The sequence below is a fragment of the Talpa europaea genome, assembly GCF_964194135.1.
Source record: "Talpa europaea genome assembly, chromosome: 2".
Taxonomy (NCBI): domain Eukaryota; kingdom Metazoa; phylum Chordata; class Mammalia; order Eulipotyphla; family Talpidae; genus Talpa; species Talpa europaea.
Window position 1 is genome coordinate 61,756,164 of NC_140068.1, and position 19,211 is coordinate 61,775,374.

General features: G+C 32.5%; 1 protein-coding gene across 5 annotated transcripts in view; it reads right to left on the minus strand.

The window, feature by feature from the left end:
- The window catches only part of DOP1A (DOP1 leucine zipper like protein A), a gene marked incomplete at both ends in the record, with an annotated part of 61,086 nt that extends 47,955 nt beyond the window's left edge, over positions 1-13,131 (minus strand). For 2 of the 5 annotated variants that reach the window (XM_084257396.1, XM_084257394.1), the window contains 8 exons: positions 102-210; positions 1,099-1,181; positions 1,888-1,987; positions 4,068-4,166; positions 6,185-6,374; positions 8,578-8,748; positions 10,241-10,422; positions 12,994-13,131. In XM_084257396.1, the coding sequence (XP_084113522.1) occupies positions 102-210; positions 1,099-1,181; positions 1,888-1,987; positions 4,068-4,166; positions 6,185-6,374; positions 8,578-8,748; positions 10,241-10,422; positions 12,994-13,131 (1,072 nt within the window). Of the gene's footprint in view, positions 1-101; positions 211-1,098; positions 1,209-1,887; positions 1,988-4,067; positions 4,167-6,184; positions 6,375-8,577; positions 8,749-10,240; positions 10,423-12,993 lie in introns of those variants that run through there. The other 3 variants (XM_084257397.1, XM_084257395.1, XM_084257398.1) reach the window with 2 other exon arrangements.
- Between the last annotated feature and the right edge of the window lie 6,080 nt (positions 13,132-19,211).

Genomic DNA, 19,211 nt, shown 5'->3' on the forward strand with positions numbered 1-19,211 from the left:
AAAATACAGCAATTTTTCTAAGTAATGATTTTGTCTTATTTTTATTACGAAACAATATAAGACATCCACATGTGACCTTATGCCCTAAGACAGTATTTTACCTAGCTCAGGTTTGTCCAGTAAACTGATTAAAATACGAAAAGGCTTTAAATCCTGCATTAAAGTGCTCTCTTCTCCAAATCCATTGACTTGTAAGATCCCCACCATTGCCTTTAAAAAAAGAGAAAAAATCACAATAGCCATTTAAGTAAACAATATTTTTCTTTAACACAAATATTTTAAAATACAACCACGTGTAATGGAGGTACATCCCTTACTGTATCCCCTCTTGCTTTTCTGAGGCTCTTTCAATGTAGCATTTTTTTAAAAAAATAGGTTACATTAACTTAAGAGAAGAAAACAGTATTTACATTTTTTTCTAGAAAAAAGTAGAAAAGTTAAAGATGTACCAAAAAAATAAATTCATGAGTTATTTAGTTGCATATCCAAAAGATAAAAAGTTTCTATTTATAATCAACATGCCTCAGAGTATAATACATCATGGCAGTATCTGCTATTATGTAATTATTTTCCCATTGGTGATTCAAAACTAATTATATTCTTTTAAGCTTAGTCATTGAAAAATGCTTCAGATACCATGTATTTTCTTTTTATTTGGAATATAATTGAAGTAAAAATAGTATTAAATAGGGATCATTGTAACATTTCTATTATAATAGTAATTTTGTAACATTTAGATTCCTTTCGTGACCCAAATATTTCCCCAGGCTTCAGAAGAAATAACACAGGTACTGACTCATTTTTGGAAAAGCTCCAACTTTTCTAGGGCAGACAGGTGAGAAGCTACAACTGTGTTTTAATAAAAAAATTATCCATGTAAAAAAAAAATCTCTGGATTTATATAGAAGTAAGCCTAGTTAGTATATACTTACTTATTTACTTTACTGTAGTTATTTTCTGGTTATATTTATTTTTAGTACGTGAGTCTTGCTCCACCCCTTCAACTATGAATTATTCAATTAAGACTTTGTCTGACATTTTTTATATAACTCTAGTGGCCAGTGAATAACCAAAAACTAAAATGAAAACATTCATTACCTGGACCAACAATTCCTTTGAAAAAGTTGTGAAATAGTAAGTGGCATGTTCTTCAGGATTACTGTGTCTAGTGCTTCTGGGTCCTATGATAGCACCATTGTTATCAAAACCTCCATGGAAACAAATTATAAAATAAATTAAAATGAAATTCTCAAAACTATGTTTTTACTAAATACCAAAACAGCAAATATCTCAAAATCAGCACTAAACACTTACCAGTTAGTAGCCCAATCAATGTCAGCAAGAGAGATCATTTTAGATAGTTTAATAAGGGAAACCAATTCAATATATGAGTATTATAGTATTGTTCCAGAATCATCCCAATATTTTAAAAAACCTTATGAACAGGGAAATAACTGAAGTTTCAGGATATCCAAGAAAAATTATGTGTAGTCCTAGTCTAGGCAGGAAGGAGTTGTGAAGACAAGCCAAACACAAAAAGTATGGAAGAAGAAAGTGTACACAGTACATTACTGTCTGAATGAGAGACTGGTATCATGTGTGGAATAGCACTAGTCTTTTGACTTCAAATTTGGAAATTATATACATTATTAGCTTATCCTTCTTTGTCTACATACCACATACATATAACAACCTTTCAGTTTGGAAGGGGGGAAAATCTTGTTAAGAGGGAACATGACCTATGGATTGACGAAGAAGCTTTTCACAGAATACACAATTAGAGTGCTCATATTTTATAGTCCTTTTAAACCCATTTGATATTATTTATGTATGGGAAATTTCCCTCCTTCCATGGTCCCATAAGACCATATACAAACACACACCTACCAAGAAGCCACGCATAGAGTCTTCGGTTCAGGGACATATCCCTCCTTAGAACAACATGAAGGGCTGCAGACAGGATCCTGATCATGTCTGGTCGAGTGGCCTGAAAAAGTCAGGAATGTGATTGTGCTTAATTGCATAAAAACACATTACTTTTGTTTCTGTTTTAAAAAGGAATACCTTCCAACACCTTCCAAACTTCAAGACTTACAAGGTACTTACAGATGAACTTATTTGATCTTTCAAACATAGGAATTGTTACTTTAACTTTACAGATTAGGAAACGATTTAGTTGTATAACTATAACTGATTTATTTTAACCTCCAGTTTAAAGTTCATTAAGAAAGTATGACTGAAGAAAATCTTGGCTAGTATGAAAACAGGGGTGGTAGAGTAAAATATGGAAGGATGCACTGGCTGAAAATTAGTTGAGAAACAATAGTCTAGTGATATTACTAAATCAAATTCTTAACAACTTAAGTCTATTATGACTTAATTACTCTGATCTTGGTGAGACCACTATCATTATACTGAAGGATTAACAATGTTGAATATTTGGAAAGGAAGAAAGCAGTGAGAAAGGTCAATAAATTTCTTCAGTTAAAGGACTAGAAGATAATTATCTTAGGCAGTTGAGCTGCAAACATTTCTTTAGCATATTCTTCGTTTTCTTTAATGAAGCTTTAAAAACGAAAAAAATCATTTTCACTTTGTGGGCTGTTGGCACACTCCTCTATGGTTAAGTTTAAGCTTACATTTGTTACCCAGAAAGAAGGTTAACAAAGCAGATCTGTGTTACCACAGAAAAATCTTGAAAGCTATTAGGAGCTGTTTGGGTCTGTCATACATTCAGGTCAAACTGGTTAAACCTTAAAGAAATAAGCCCAGAAAGAACCATGGATGACCTAAAATTACCTTAGGTTCATTAACCTCCATTTGCACAATAAAATTCCCACCCCAAGGGGCCCTTAAAGGCCATTTTCTAAACAAGTGATCCATGTGCAGAAGCATTATCTGGTCCTGAAACTACACTGCACCAGTTCAGTCGAGATTCTAGATACTTTCCCCTGCCCTAATCTGTCCAAATAACAACAATCTTATAAACTCCCTTTCAGAAAGGGAGACAGTACTTTGGGAGTGATTTCTTTGTCTCCTTATTTGATTCAAACAATGAAATTCTCTTGGCCATGAATCTCTACTTGGCCTTGTCAATCGACTGACACATACCAAGCAAAGGACTCTTTGTGGTTGGTAGCACATTTAGATATTCCAGTGGGTATTTCTGTGAAAAGCAAGGGCAAAATGAAAAACCCTGGTTTAAGGATGGAGAGTATCAATAGAAACTGGGTAGTTTTAGGGACAATATAGAAAATGAACTGCAAATTCTTCAATTATTAATAACTCAAATTAAAATTGAATAAAAATATAAATATAGCCAATCGTATTGAAAATTCTTATCTACTAACCACAGTTCTGACAAAACCCCCAAATAATAGTCTTTTTCTGCCAGTGACATTTTTTAGAAAGAAACTTACTTTTCCAAGGTAGAAATTCTCCATATCTTAATGTTTACATAATGGTGTGCATTACATCTCTCCTCATGAAGATTTAGAACACAAAAAGAATTAATGTCTTCTTTAAAATTGAGTACACTAAGTCCAACAATGGAACTCCATTTTACAATCTGTCAAGTTACTTATTCTCATTTGTAATAAAAGTACTAGGTAATTAGTGACTAAATAATTGACCTTCAAATTATAGCCAACTCTGCTAAGGACCTGATACACATCCCAAAACCACAAAACCAGAAACCAGAATAACAAAACAGAGAGAATAATTGAGTAAAAGGCCCGAGTCTCAAGTGTTGGCACATTTAGAACTGACAGTGAATTACCTTTTGCTTTTTATAGATCAGGACCTTTTTAAAGGTAAGAAAAAACCTATTTCAATTTCCTATTTTTATTTTTATATATTTAGTTTTTATATTGTTTTTATACAAATCAACAAATAATTTTTCCTCAAAATTTTCATACATTCCTTAAAAGGAAACTTGTTTTCTATGTACTTGCTGGTTTATAAAGCAAAATAATACAACTTAAATCCATTTAATAAAATAAATACATATTAAAGCTCTACAATATTCCAAAGAATGCCTCACATTAACATTAGCATTAATCTTTTACCTGACTCATGTGGAATGGAAAACAGAAGAGTATGAGGTCCAGTGTGCTTCTCTGTACAAGTACACTTGAGTCCTGCACTGAAGTACTTACAGCTTCTACCTGAAATAAGAGAGGCTTTAATATTCATTGTCTATTACACTGAGAAATACTTACCACGAAAATGTAACAATTTTGTTTGAGTCAATAAATTAAAAGATTGCTTCTGAGAATCTTATCAATTATTAAATGTATTTACACTATTTTGAATAGGTAGTTATACTATGATGGTTTAAAACATTAAGGTGCATAAAAGAAAGCAAAAAAAGTTCTTTCCAATAGCTGTTTCCTAACCACCCAATTTCCTTTTTTTGCAACCAACCAGTATTATCACTATATTTTGCAAATATAAGTAAAAACACACATGCATATATCTCAAGCTCTTTTATGTAGCAATGTAGATTGCTACATAAAGAGTTTCACTGTATTTTTTTGGTCAAAGACATATTTTATTTCATAGATAAATCTTAATTTCCTTAACTAGGCTCCCAATGATGAATAGTTATTCTGTGCATAAACATTTACTATTGTAAATAATGTTGCAATGTATTTTTGTAAAATACAAGTACGCCTGAGGATAAGTCCCTAAAAGAATTGCCAAGTTATGGAGATACTCGATTGCAATTGAGATGTATAGTGTAAACTTTTCCATTGAGATTATATACATTTACATTCCAATCAGCTATGTGTAACAATTTCATTTTTCACTTTTACTCATATATCTTATTTTTGCAAATCTGATATATGAAAATGCCAGTTTTCATATGTAGCTTAAAATTTTTTCTTAATAAAATAAAAAAATACAAAACAACAAAAAACAAAAAAAATTGTTTCTCTTATAATAATGTTGAGCATCTTTTCTATGTTTGAATTATTTCATTTTTCTACTTGTCAATATTTATGGTAGCTTTTTGAATACTAGGAAGATCAGTCCTTTGACTGTGACGTGTTGCATATAGTTTTCCAATTACGGAATTTGTGTTTTAAAGAAAAGTGACTTGTTTGAAATGTCTATGAAATCAAAAAGAAATATAACAATACATTAGCGAGATATGCATAAAAATGGTATAGCTATTCTGGAAAACAGTTTAGTTTCTCATAAATGTAAACATACATTAGAAGAAAATAACATTTACATTTATAAATGTAAACATCCATTGTAAATGAAAATACATTAGAAGAAAACATACATTGTGACCTAGGGTTAGACATAATTTCTTAAATAATATCTAACAATAAAAGCATAACTAGAGAAAAAAACATAAATTAGACTTGATAAAAATTAATCATAATGAATTGTGGATGAAATTAAGTGAAAATTTCTAGTTTCTATATTAATTCTAAATATTCTGTCTCATCAACGTTTCTCAAAGTTCCCAAAATATTAGAATTACCTTGCTTTAATTTTGCTACCTACATGTTCCTCAGATTCAACTTTGATGAGGCTGTAAGTAAATAGGAAAACTGGAAAATTCAGAAGCAAAAGAGAAGGGGTAGCAGCTTGAACACTCAAAGTAATAGAGTCATCAACCTGAGCTATTTCAAATAGGGTATCTATCCCCATCAACTTTGCTTTGTTAGAAAATTCTGAGGGGATATTATAGCTCTGTCAATATGAAAAGCATAAGCATGTAATCAATGTGAACATGTTTTTTTTCCTAGTATCTTTCACTGTACTTTAGTACTACATCCTTTTACACAAATCCTATTTAGAATCCAACTATCATTTTGTCTAAAATCCATCATTCCTATTAAAAAATATATGCTTAAAGAGAAGGTCCACTTTGGAATATTATAATGAATTATGACTATGGTCTGATCAGTCAGCAAGATGACAATAAAGACCACTGGGATAACAGCAGATGTAATATATGAACAATTAGTTTTCCATAAAAAAACCTGAAACTTTTAAAATCAATAGTTACTGATTATTTTGGCCTTTTATAAATTTCCTTGATGAAAATTATCAGTTCCATGAAAACAGAAACTTTGTTTATGACACAATTCTCAGTATCTGTTATAAATAGTGTGCTTGGCTCTGAAGAAGTATTGGTTACGAGAGCAACCATATATAGACCTACCATTAACTCAATATCACTGCCAATTATATAAAGTTGATCTTCCATAGACAGCTTCCTGTTCAAATGGGCAAGAACATATGTGATTCCAGGTAAACGCACAGCAGGACTGGTGAGAAGACTACCCCAGAGGGCACTGTAGAACGCTGACTGGTCCACTGCAGCAGCAACCTTTTCCAACAATGTGTTTGTTCTGGGGTACAAAACAAAGTGGTTTAAGAAGGAAAAAATTTAGTTTCACATTGTTAAAAATAACTTATTATTATATTCTCGAATATGTGAAAACATCCATGGTATAATAATACGTCTGCCTAGAGGTAAGTGTGACAGAGTGGAAAAAGCATATTCTCTAGGGTCAGAGGACTGGAATTAAGTCCTGGCTCCACCATTTACTAGCTATGTAATATGGGGAAATAATGATCTTTCTTCAGTTCAGTTTCCTCAACTGTAAAATAAAGACAACAAAAACACAAGTCCTATCCACCTCAGAGGGTTGGTAAATACCACATAAATTTTAGTTAATAGCAATCCTATAGCAAAACATATTTTTTGTTGATTTCTACAAAAATCTTAAAGGACATTTCCAAATGCTTCCTTCTCTTTGAAATTATAAATTCATAAGTCACAATTTTAATGAATTAGGTGAAAAAAATCAAGGGTGCATTATTGTTTTATTTAGGACACTTATATAGTAATTACTTTTGATGTATAAACTATATATAAAACTATTATACTGTAAGTACAGTAGCTTTAGAATCAAAAGTATCTGATGAATTCTACTGTTATTTGCTTTATGATTAATAAACTAACACTATAATCCCTACTGGCTTCAGTTTACCTATATTTTTTTCTATTAAAGAAGAACATGCTTAAAAATTCTTTTACAGAACTTTTGTGGCATATTGAACAAAACATAATGCTGTGGTCTGAATGTTTGTGTCCCCTCAAAATTCATGTTAAGACCATCAAAAGTGATGGAGGTGGAGCCTTTGGTCCATATTTAAATTATGAAGGTGAAGTCCTGATGAATGAGCATAATATTCTCAGGACAGAAAAGCCATAGCTCTCCTAACCTCTATTACTATATGGGGATACAGAGAAGGCTCCAGCTATGAACTAGGAAGAAGGCTCTTACCAGAACATAACCATGCTGGCACCTTATCTTGGACTTGTAGCTTCCAGATCTATGAGAAATAAATTTCTGTTGTTTATAAGCTACCCAGACTGTGGTATTTTGTTAGAGCAGTCAAAACAGACTAAGACACGTAACAAGATACATCATAGGAATATTAGTCATAAAGATCATAAATCAATTTCTACGTTAATTTTTTAATTTTAACTAGTAGAGTTTTAAAGTGTTATTGATTCTATACTTCCCTTAGGAAAATTACTATAACAATTAAAAACAAAACTGACTCATAGACTAAATGAAATAATCTCATGCTATTTTTCTAAAATTGTAGGCAAGTAAGTAAAAAAAGTAAATAAAAGCAAATAATAACCTTTGGGGACAAAAATATTTTTTCTCAAGGTAGCTGATAAGGGGACCCAATATTTTGAGAATTAGATTTTTACTGCATTACAGGAACAGATGAAATACAATAAAATAGAGTAACTGGTCAATGCATTAGAATTTTTAAAATTTAAATCATTAAGTATGTGCATAAAACAAGTTTACTATTTTCTATTTTTGCCACCTCAACTCAATTTCCTTTTTGGAAAGAATCAGTAATAATAAAGATACTTAATGTTATCATGCATTATCTATAACCACTAACTTCCAAAGTAATAACAAGCTCTAAAACAGATTGATTAACTTTCTTTGAGAAGTTAAATTATCAATAGCATCATGTCAACATCTAGTGAAACAACAATGCACTTGATGCTAAGCTACTTCCCACCATTAAAAAAAATATTGGCACAGGATGCAATTTCCCATTTTAAAAACTAATCTAAATGTCCTATCTGTTGTATCATTTTAAATTATGGGGCACAGTTTTTTGAGCGTATTTTGTGAAATGTGCTAGGTACTGGACCATGTGACTTCATTAACACAATGATTTTTCCACTTATTCCACTTATTTTATAGATGAGGAAACTGAATCAAGTTCAGAAATGTTAAAAAAGCTTTCCTAAGTTCACACAATGTCTGTCAAGCCAGGATTTGAAACCAGTCCATCTAGTTCCCAAGTGTGTGCTCTACTATATAGCTATAATTTCAGTGTGATAGGCAAACTACATATACAATGGTTGTTTTGCTACAGAAAATCTTCGGGCATTATACTGATGAGTCTAGAATAATTTCTTGACATTGAAACATTAATGATCTAAGGATAATTACTATCAAATCCATGCCTTTTCCTTATTTAGCTGCACCAATAACAATATCATCTTACCTCTCATAATACTCTGATCCTTCTTCTAAGCCAGGAAGAATACCAGTCAGCAATCCTTGTAGACCAGGCTTCAGTGTTTTACCCAAAGGCAGGTAGTATATCTCATATAAACTTAGCAATGTTGGTTTAACAGACATGGCAGCATTTGCAAGAAGAGGAAATAATCCAGAACTGTTTCAAAGAAATAAAAAAAGGAAGGGGAGGATCAAAATAACCACAAAATATCAATTCATATGTACCTGTGTATATATAAATCTTTTATTTATTTTTGATGAAATGATACTGATCGGCTTAAAAAATGATGATTTCATCTATTAATCCAACTCACATTTCACCTAGCTTCACATTCATAAACCCAGTACTTATCTAGCGATTTCACAGATCTTCAAATTTCACAACTTCTAAACAGACTCTCCCCTCCTCATCCCCCAAATCTGTTCCTTCCCCTGAATTTTCCATTTCACAATATGGATCAAGGTGACCCAAACTATAAATCTAGGAGTGATCCTTGACCCTTTTTAAAAACCTACTTTAATTTGCAATGAATCACCAAGTGTTTTCTTCAAGTCACTCTTGTGGATACTTTTTGAGTATCTCCATCTCCACCAGTTTCTTAAAAGAGACTGCCATCATATCTTGATCATACTACTTTAGTATTACGCTGAAGTAATTGTCCTCAATACAATCTTGCATTCATTTCCTTTCGGGTCAAGTCTAACTGCTTAAGGTGGCTTTTGCCATCTTGCTAGTACACAGTTCCATACAGTCCATATCTGTTTACCAATTGTAGCTCTGTAGTGCATCCTCTGCTCTATCAATCCTGGAGAATTCCTTTCAGTTTTGTTTCAGAACCTCCATGGTCTCCTTACTTGTCTAGATCTTTGCACAGCTGCTCTGACAAAATAATTCCTGCTCCCTTACTTCCTCTTTGTTGGAGTGGTGACTCCTAGACTGACTGGGGCAACTCTCAGGTTTTAGGCTTGTGTAAAAGGATAGATTAGAGTGACCTTTAGTGAGCATTAGTGGACTGCAGAAGGCCTGAAGAAGATGGGTTCATAATGGAACTGAGTTCTAGTTGCCTTGATCCAACACAGAGATGGCAAGTAAAACAGGAATTTAAAACAGAAGCCAACATTAGTAATATTAATTTACGAGTCAACAAATAAAAGATAAATTATGGTTCTGGATAAGTGTATCCAAGGAGAGAATATAAAATGAAAACCTAAGTATAGGACTAAGCAAACCCTAAGAAACTCCAAATGTAGAGCTCAGGTAAAATAGAGAACAGGGCATTACAGAAATGAAAACTAAGAAACTATTTCAAGTAGAAAATAACTCAACTATATTAAAAGCAGCTGAGAGATCAAAGTATCTTATTTTTTGTCAAGAGAGACTATTATACACTCAAACATTTTGAACAAAAACTTTTCATAAATGACATCTAAGTAGAAAAAATATATTACATTAAGGAATACTCAAATTTTTGGAATCATTTAACTCTTGAAATGTGTAAGATCTCTAAAACCTTCCATTATTAAGAATTCAATATTCAATGGAATTGAAAAATTCCATTATTCAATCTTTTACTTTTATTGAAAAAAAAGCATAAAATAGTTAAAAATATTTTTATTTTTATGTAAGTAGGTAGTGGAGTTATTCTTACCTATATAAAAAAAGATCTTTGGCAAGTCGCTTAGGTCCAATAATTTTGAAGATAATTTCATATGTTTCAAGTGCTTTCCGATGAACTCCACCTGGTAATGCTGGGTGCAGACATTGAGCGAGGCGTTTGCCTATGGTCAGCTTTTTGGGTACTACTTGGTACTTTGCATTATTTTGTAAAACCTTTGAAGAAAACATTTCAATTCAGTTGAGAAAAACAAAAATATTATATTTTATTTCATTTTACTAGCACAGTATTAATAAAAAAAATCCTTATAGGATTTTGTTATACTCTAAAAAATTAGGTTGTCAAAGAACTTTGCTTCTGCCAGTTACAGCTATCATATTTAAACTGAAGCTGAGGATTATAAAAGTATTAATATTAATTTGTTTTTAAAAACCTACTATATGTTAATAGAAATAACAGTTTTATAGAAAAATACTTTCCAAAATAATTTTACTCAGGAGGGGCATTGTTTTTAATTTTTGCAAATCACACTGAAATATATGGAGAAAATCAAATTTCAACATACGTATGTAGTTGGAGAAGAGGCAACCACGGTCTTAGTACATCATATTATTACAAGCAACTTTAATGCTTACATGAATCTCCATGAGATGACAATCACCATTTGCTTTTATTTTCTTAATTTCCCAACTAGAACAAACACATTTTGCTTTATTTATTTAACTGTAACATTTGATAATGGTCAGTATAGAATTTACTGAAGAGACTATCTTACAAACTACCTAAAGGAGATTATTTAAATAGCAAAAAGAAATTATAAATGTAGTTCCTCAAAGTATTATGGTAAAGTGCTGATGAAATGTTATAAAATGAATATTCAGTTAGAGCAGCCTGGCATGGCTGGAACATTCAGAATGTTAGAACAGACCAGCACAGCTCAGATCCTCTGCAGCCAGCGGACTGAGATGGCTAGATGCTGTGGACTCTTTGTTCCCATCTCTGGAGCCTTGAACACCTCACTACAATGCCCAGCATGACATGAACCTTCTGAGCAGGGTAGAGGGGACAGGAATGGGACTGCTGGGAACTAGGGTCAGAAATGAGCAGTCATGTTGACCTTTCAAAGCCAGAAGACAGGTCAGTTATGCTTTCTTGCTTTTTCAGCTTAACTTGCACCTTGGTATGCTGGTAGCATAGCATCTAGCCACATGCTGGCCATTTTATCTTCTCTCTCTATTCTCGTTCCTCTCACTCCTCTTGTAAATAAAACCTTTTTAAAATTTTTTCTCTGCATGCCTGCGTGCCTGCTTTTGAGCACACAGGTGAGGGCTCACAAACTGGGGTACCTCTTTTATTTCCAGGGTTGCCTGCTAACAAGAACAATATACTGGAACTGGAATTTGGAAAAAATACAGAGCCCTTTATTTTACAAAATAAAGTACTGAGTTTAATTAAAATACACAAAAGGTCTGCCATAGGCAAGATAGCAGAAGAGTCAGTGTTAGTTCATAAAAAAAAAAAAAGTGGAGGTTCTTACTAAGGTCAACTTAGAGATAACATTTCAATGTTATTCCCACTACAAGTTTTTAATTCTGTTTTAAAATAGATGTAATGAATATCAAATAAAATTAGATCTTAAATCAAAAGCAAATTAAAGACAAAATACTGTTAAGAATACAGATATGGCGACCTCCCTGGTGGCACAGGGGTTAGTCTCAGCACAATCAAGCTATCCTCAGCCACTGCAGCACAAGTTCCATCCCTAGTCAGGGAGCTGACTCACATGGCACAGCAGAACTCTCCTGACTCACCTGCTGCTCCCCTCAGCAGTGAATTTCAGCAGAGATGCCTGTTCTGCTCTCCACTGTCTATGGTGAATTCTCTCGCCCCCTGCACCTCTGGCCTACATCCCAGTTCTTATATGCATAAATAAATAATGTTTTCAAAAAAAAAATACAGATATGAAAAATGTTTTTCCTTCAAACTAGCTGTTTTTCACTTCTGGAATATTAATTGAATTTTGGACACAGGAGCCAAGAGTCAATATTTACATGTATTTTAAGAAAAAATTATAATTATTACCAGAAGTATCATTACAGAAGGAAATTTAGTGATATATAACACAAAATGCTTCAATAATTTCAAATATGAAGTAAAATGAAATAAAGCAAAAAACACAGCACCATTGCTAAAAGTATTTGAGTTCCAAAATATGAAATAAAATTTATTGTTATTAGTAAACAATGAAATTTTATACTAAAACATTTTTAGATTAAGTTCAATAATACTATCCTATTTCAAACCAGCTTTGAAAATTCAAAGCTCTGAGTTGACAGGTAGTGCCATTATAATAACAGTGGCTAAAAACTAAACATGTTAAGAAGAATCATTCAAGTCTCAGTGCTCCAAGGTCTAAGCAAATGTTTATCACTTTTGTAAAAGTACTAACTATAACTAAGGCTTGCTTGAATATAAATGTTTTCTTTCCAATGCTGTTTGGAAAGACACAGTAGTTATTGCTTTCCATAGGTAGTTTTCCATTTTGCTGCCAGGAACTTGATAATCATTTGAGCATATCATGCTCAAATGTAGAACCTTGTCAATACTTTGTTTAGCATATTTGCTTAGCTTTGTTTGACTACTTTGGTATAAACTCATGAAGCATAATAGCAATAAGAAAAGCAATTCTGAGGTTTAGTTATGTTATTTCAACATTAAAAGAAATCCAGGAAGTATAGATAGCAATTTCTGAGTTTTGCTTTTTAAAGAAATGTATAAAGACATACCTTATTAAGTTTTCCAAGTGCTGATATCAAATCTGCCCATTCACTGGAGTATTCAAAATTCTTTAGTGCTTTGTCAATTGCGGCTACATAATTTCTGTATTTAGAGTCACTCAATAACTCCAGCTCTTCTGTGTTCATCCTCCCACAGCGTCCCACTAGAGACCAGTTCCAAAGTCATGTAAAATCATTACCTACAAAAAAGTTTGTAAGAGAAACCAAAGTTACAAAGTATTACAAAGTAAAGGTGCTCTTGCTACAGAATTAATGGCTAACCTTAAATTTTAATATAAAGTGAACAGTTAAGTATAGGAGAAGCAATACCTAACAAACACTGTAAGTAGAATTCAGGTAAAGGAAACTGAGAAACCAACTAAAATAGAAAACATGGCATCATAGAAGCCAAGAGTAAAAAACTATTTCAAGCAGAGAATTACCACTGCTGAAAGATCAAGGTAATTTTTGTCAGGATAGTTCTCAAGTTAAAAGAGAGAGACTATTATAGTCTTAAACATTTTGAACAAAAACTTTTCATAAATGACACATCTAAGTAGAAAAATCTCTTACATAAAGGAATATTCTAAAATGTTTGGAATCATTCAGCTATCAAAATATAAAAGGTATCCAAAAACTTCCATCATTAGGAATTTCCAAAATAAACTGTTGCTGAATTATTGCAAGATTTTTATTTGGAGTGCTAGGTACCCTCCAAAGCAATGATAAACCATGAATTATTATCATTATTATTATACCTCCAAATGTTTCTGTTTTATAGTCATTCTCCTCTCTTAAATTTCTTTAGGATATCGCTAAAAGATAGTGATACAACACAGGAAATATAACCTGCCTGTAACAATAAATATAACAGCTGCTTTAGCCTCTAATTTCTTTTTTTTTTTTAACTTTGTAACTGTCCATCACCATCCTAATCACACAAGCTTATCTTTTGGCTTTATTTCTTATTTTCATATCAATCTATCAACAAATTCATTTTTTTTTCCAGCTGAAGTTGACAGTGGTAGATCATTATCTTTCAGAATGGTCATTTAAGATGGCTCCTAAATAGTTTCCACCAGGACTATTGCAAAACGTCATGTTCACTAACTTCAACTTGTCTAAGACACGATTTTACATAACAAAACATAGTTTGAGTACAATACTCCCTATTGGAAGCTAAGAAAAATTGTATTTTTAATTTGTAATTCATGAAAAGTATTTTAGGCCAGTACTTATTTAGCATAGAAGTATTCTTATGATTGCTATAATTGTACATTTAATCAATTAAAAATGAAATGCAAGCTCTTAATCATATCATTCATCTTTTCATAAGCTGGACTCATTCATACAATCTTGTAATTCATATTTCTGTCCCAGTTAGGCAAAACCTAGTGACAGTATTCTGTCTTTTGAAACTTCTTTTAAGCTCACTGGTACACTTTCTTATAAAATATAATTTTAGGAAGAACACAAAGTTTGTTTAATCAGAATACCTCCTCCCACTCTCCACCTTACCCCCCCCCCACCATATATCCTTAGTACCTGATCAGGTTCGTCATCCTCCAACATCTGATCATTAGGCCTATCTTAAGCAAAAATCCTATTAAGTTTAGGCAGAATCTATTCTATCTGCTTACTAATTTTCCATCCACTGACCCCACTTTGCTCCTTGGCTATAAATTCCCACTTGTCTATGCTGTATTTGGAATTGCAATCACTCTCCTCCACTGTAAAATCCCACTGCAGAGATCTCTGTAACTATGCTGATGATCCTAAAAAAGCTGGTCCAACCACCTTTAACATGCATCTCTGAATAGTTTTTAACAATAGTCAAGCTGTTCACTGTCCAAGACTTGCTCTCTTCCATCTAAATTAAATGCCTTTTTTTTTTTTTTTCCTGTGGGACCCTCGCCTGTGGCTGGGGATCGAATTGGTGCTGCCGAGGCTGCAGGCAGCCTCCCAACCCAGAGCTCAACCGCTGTGCCACCAGGGGAGGCCTAAATTAAATGCCTTTACATGTTATTTCTTTTCTAGATATGCTCCAGGTTCTTTTTCATCACCTAAATATTTTTGACCAAAGTAAATTTAAAATGCTATGATTTTACATAATACCTTCTGTTCAACCCCATTGTCTTGGCTCTTTCTTTAATAAGTAATCTTTTTCAATATGAAACATGGCTTGCATTACAGGTATTTAAAACGCATATATGATTCATGTTTCCAAAAGTTTAATATCATTCATTTTTATTGTGATAAAAACACATAACATAAAATTAATATTTAACTATCTTTAAGTATACAGTTCAGAACTTTTCATCTTGCAAAACTATATATACTCATTAAACAGTAACTCTTTTTTACTCTCTCTCTCCACAGCCTGACAACTACAAATTTACTTTGTGATGAATTTGACTATCTTATACCACAACAGTGGAACCACATAGTAGTTGTCTTTTTGTAAATAGCTTATTTCACGTAACACAATGTCTTCAAGGTTCATCCAGGTTGTAGCAAGTGACAGGATTTCCTTCCTTTATAAGCTAAATAAAGAATGTACACCATATTTTGTTATCCATTTGTAAACATTAAGGTTTCTACCTCTAAACTATTGGAATAGCATAGCACTGCTATGAACTTAGGCATGCAAATACCTTTTTGAGAGCCCATTTTCGATTCTCTGTTATATATACAAAAAGTAGGATTGTTGATCATATGGAAGCTCTTTTTAATTTTTAAAGGAATCCTCATACTGTTTTCCATAGCATCTGTACCATTTTGCATTTTCCTCAATAGTGCACAAGGGTTCTAACTTTTCCACCTCCTTGACAGCATATATATTTTTTTAATAATAGCCATCCAAATGGGCGTGAGGTGGTATCTCTGCAATTTCAATCTGCATTTTTCTAATGATTAATGATGTTGAGTATCTTCTCAAATGCATGTTGGCAATTAGCATATCATCTTTAGAGAAATGTCTATTCAAGTCATTTGCCCATTTTTTAATTGGATTGTCTCTTTGTTGTTGAGTTGTATTTTTCTTTATTTAGGATATTAGCTTCTTATAAGATACATAATTTGTGAATATTTTCTCCCATCCGATAGGCTCCCTCTGCATTCTTTTGATTATGTCCTTTAATACACAGAAGGTTTTTTAATGTTAAAATTAATTTTTTTGCTTTTAAAAATCCTTATTTTTTTTCCCACAATGTAGGCTTTCTCCTCTCAGGTCTAGTCATTTACGGTACCTACCCCCAAAGTATCCACAGTCCTCCATGATAGACAGTTTTTAAGTGTGCTATATCAGTCTATTTGTCTACTTTTGCTTTTGTTACCTGTCTTTGCTGTCTTATCCACAAAATCATTGCCAAACACAGAGTTATGAAGTATTTCTCTTATGCTTTCTTTTAGTTTAGAGGTTTAGTTATTTTGTAATTCATTTGGGATATATTTTTATATATGGTATACAGTTAAGGTTTCAACTTCGTTCTTTTGCATGTGGATATCCAGTTTTCCCAATACCACTTGTTAAAGAGGTGGCCTTATTTGAGTGGTCTTGGTATCCTTTGACGAAGGTTATATGTACAACAGGGTTTCTATTCTATTCCATCAATCTATAGGTTTACTTTAAAGTTGGTACCACACTATTTTGATTACTATAAATTTCAAATGATTTAAAATCTTCTGAAACACTAAATTCTAACAACCTGATTAGTATCTATCTACTTACCCTTCAGGCCTCAGATACATGAATTTTAAAAAATCAGAGTACAGGGGGTTGCAATTGTATGGGGAATATAAAAATAAAAAAAATCAGAGTACAGAACAGTGTGAATAGTACACTACAATTTATATAAAAGAACAGAAATATATACACATATAATTAGCATATATGTGATTTATCTCTAAAAGAACACACAAGAAAATAAAGCTGATTACTTCCCGGGGGCCAAGTGAGAACAAAGTGAATGGAGGTCAGGGAGAAGGACCTTTTCACTTATACTTTCTCACTTTTAAATAATGTGAATTATTTCCTATTTATGGAATTAAATGTTTGATTTTTAAGTGACTATATGAATAATGTCTCTAGAAAAAAATAGCAGCTATAAAATATGTGAAATTTCCTTCCTCTTTCATCTCATAATAACAAAAAAAAAGCATCAATGTTAAATGTTGCATTTGAACCCAGAATTACCTTACAACCCCTGAAGCACCTCAGAGACTGAGAATTTTGTTGATAAAATGCATGTCTTATATAGTAAACTTTAAGCACCATTTAATATTATTCAGTTAATATCCTTCCTAAAATCATGAGCTGCATGTATCACATGCTTAATAAATATGTACTGTTTGTTTTGAGACATGTTCAAATACTAGCTTTACAAGATGTGGTGGCTAAGCTTCTAAGATGGCCTCCAATAGTCCTCAACTCCTGGTATTCATGTGCTTGTATAGTCTCTGCTCACACACAAATACTGCTAGCCTAAAGAGTAGAATACTAAAGAAGTGAAAGTTAGGTCATAAAAGACTTTGCCACTTCCACCCTGATGTCTCTTAAATCACTTTTCTGGAGTAAGCAAATAAGCTTTTATGTCAAGCAGCCAGGATGTTGAAACCCATTTGTACAGAAACTGAAACCTCCCTCCAACAGGCAGAAACAAGCTGCCAGTTATGTATATTAGCCACTTTGGAAAAGGGTGCTCCAACCCCAAACAAAGCTTCAGATGACTGTAGTCCCAGGCTGACATTTAATTGCAACTCACAAAAAACTCAAGTGAGACTCTTACAGCCAAACCACTTTCCAATTCCTTATGAAAGAAGCTATCAGAGATATTAAGTCACTACATTTTGAAATAATTTATTATGCAGTAATAGATAAGTAAAATTATTCTCAAATAATGCTTTCCCTTTTAAACCACAACCTCTATGCTGAAAGACATTAAAAAAACAGTAGTTATACCACATAAAAATAGACAGTGTCAAAATATAGAATCAGGTAGGCTTTAGTGCAGACTTCCAATAAAAGCCTGATGCCATTAAAAAAAAAAAATCACGTTAGGCTAAAGGATGAGCTCTTAACTGATGGAGATATTTAAGAAACTGGTAGTGTACATTTTGGGAGTCATTTAAATACTTCATTTTCTTCCCAAATTACAGACTCTAACTTTAAAACAAGTATGATGCTTTTCTTCACCCCATCTCCCCTACCCTGCCCCACCCCCTCCTCCTCAGGGAAAATGTACAAGAAATTTTACAATTGAGACACATTATAAGGCATGTTCTGTGTGCATGGGAAAGCTACTGTGCCAAATGCAACATGCTGAAGATAAGCAGAAAGTACAATCAGCTGACTGGGATGGCAATTTATGGTATATGTAATATACAAAACTTCCAGCTATTTGGAAAATTTGATCATAACAACACAAATCCTAAAGGTTTCAGGTGCTTTTTATAATAAAACAGCACAATCAAAAGCAATTAGAAATGCAGAGCTATTTACCTGTACAATGCAAAGGACTAACAGGGCTTTGCTTTTGTAGTTTTTTCTGGTTATAATGAGTTGTCATTTTTAAATGATGACAGTTTATCTTCACTGCTTCTATGTCACTGCTTAATTTTATAGTACAAAGGAAAGAAACTGTTTGGGTAAAGGTTATTTGATGAAATAAAAGCTATTGACCCAAACAGCCCAATTCTTACTTTCAATCTGATTTACCATCTAGAACCTTAGATTAACAGCAGTCTGATTTCTGGTTGAGTAGCAAATTATTGAGTGTAATGATAAACCTAGTATTATCATTCAGGCAAGTCATTTTTTGGAAAACAGTAACACCAAATTATTTTTCTTTTAACCTGAATTCTTTGCTCATAAATGGCAATTTAAACATTAAGCACATAATATAGACATATGCCTGTAAGAAGAGCAAGTTGAAATAAAAGAATGTATTTTACAGAAAAAGAATAGGGAATTTATTTTCCTGCATGACTATATAAATTCTTTCCATTAGAAAAGAGAATATTTTGTTACCCCAGATGAAAAAAGGTCAGAAATGCCTTTTGCAAGATGGAAATATGAAACTATAGCTCAAACATAGAGATGAGAGGAAGAAGCTATATCAATTTTTAAAATTTATTATCTCATTTACTCTTATAAGGGCATTATCAGGTAAACATATATTTTTTAAGATTTTATTTATTTTTGCATATAAGAACTGGGATGTGGGGTG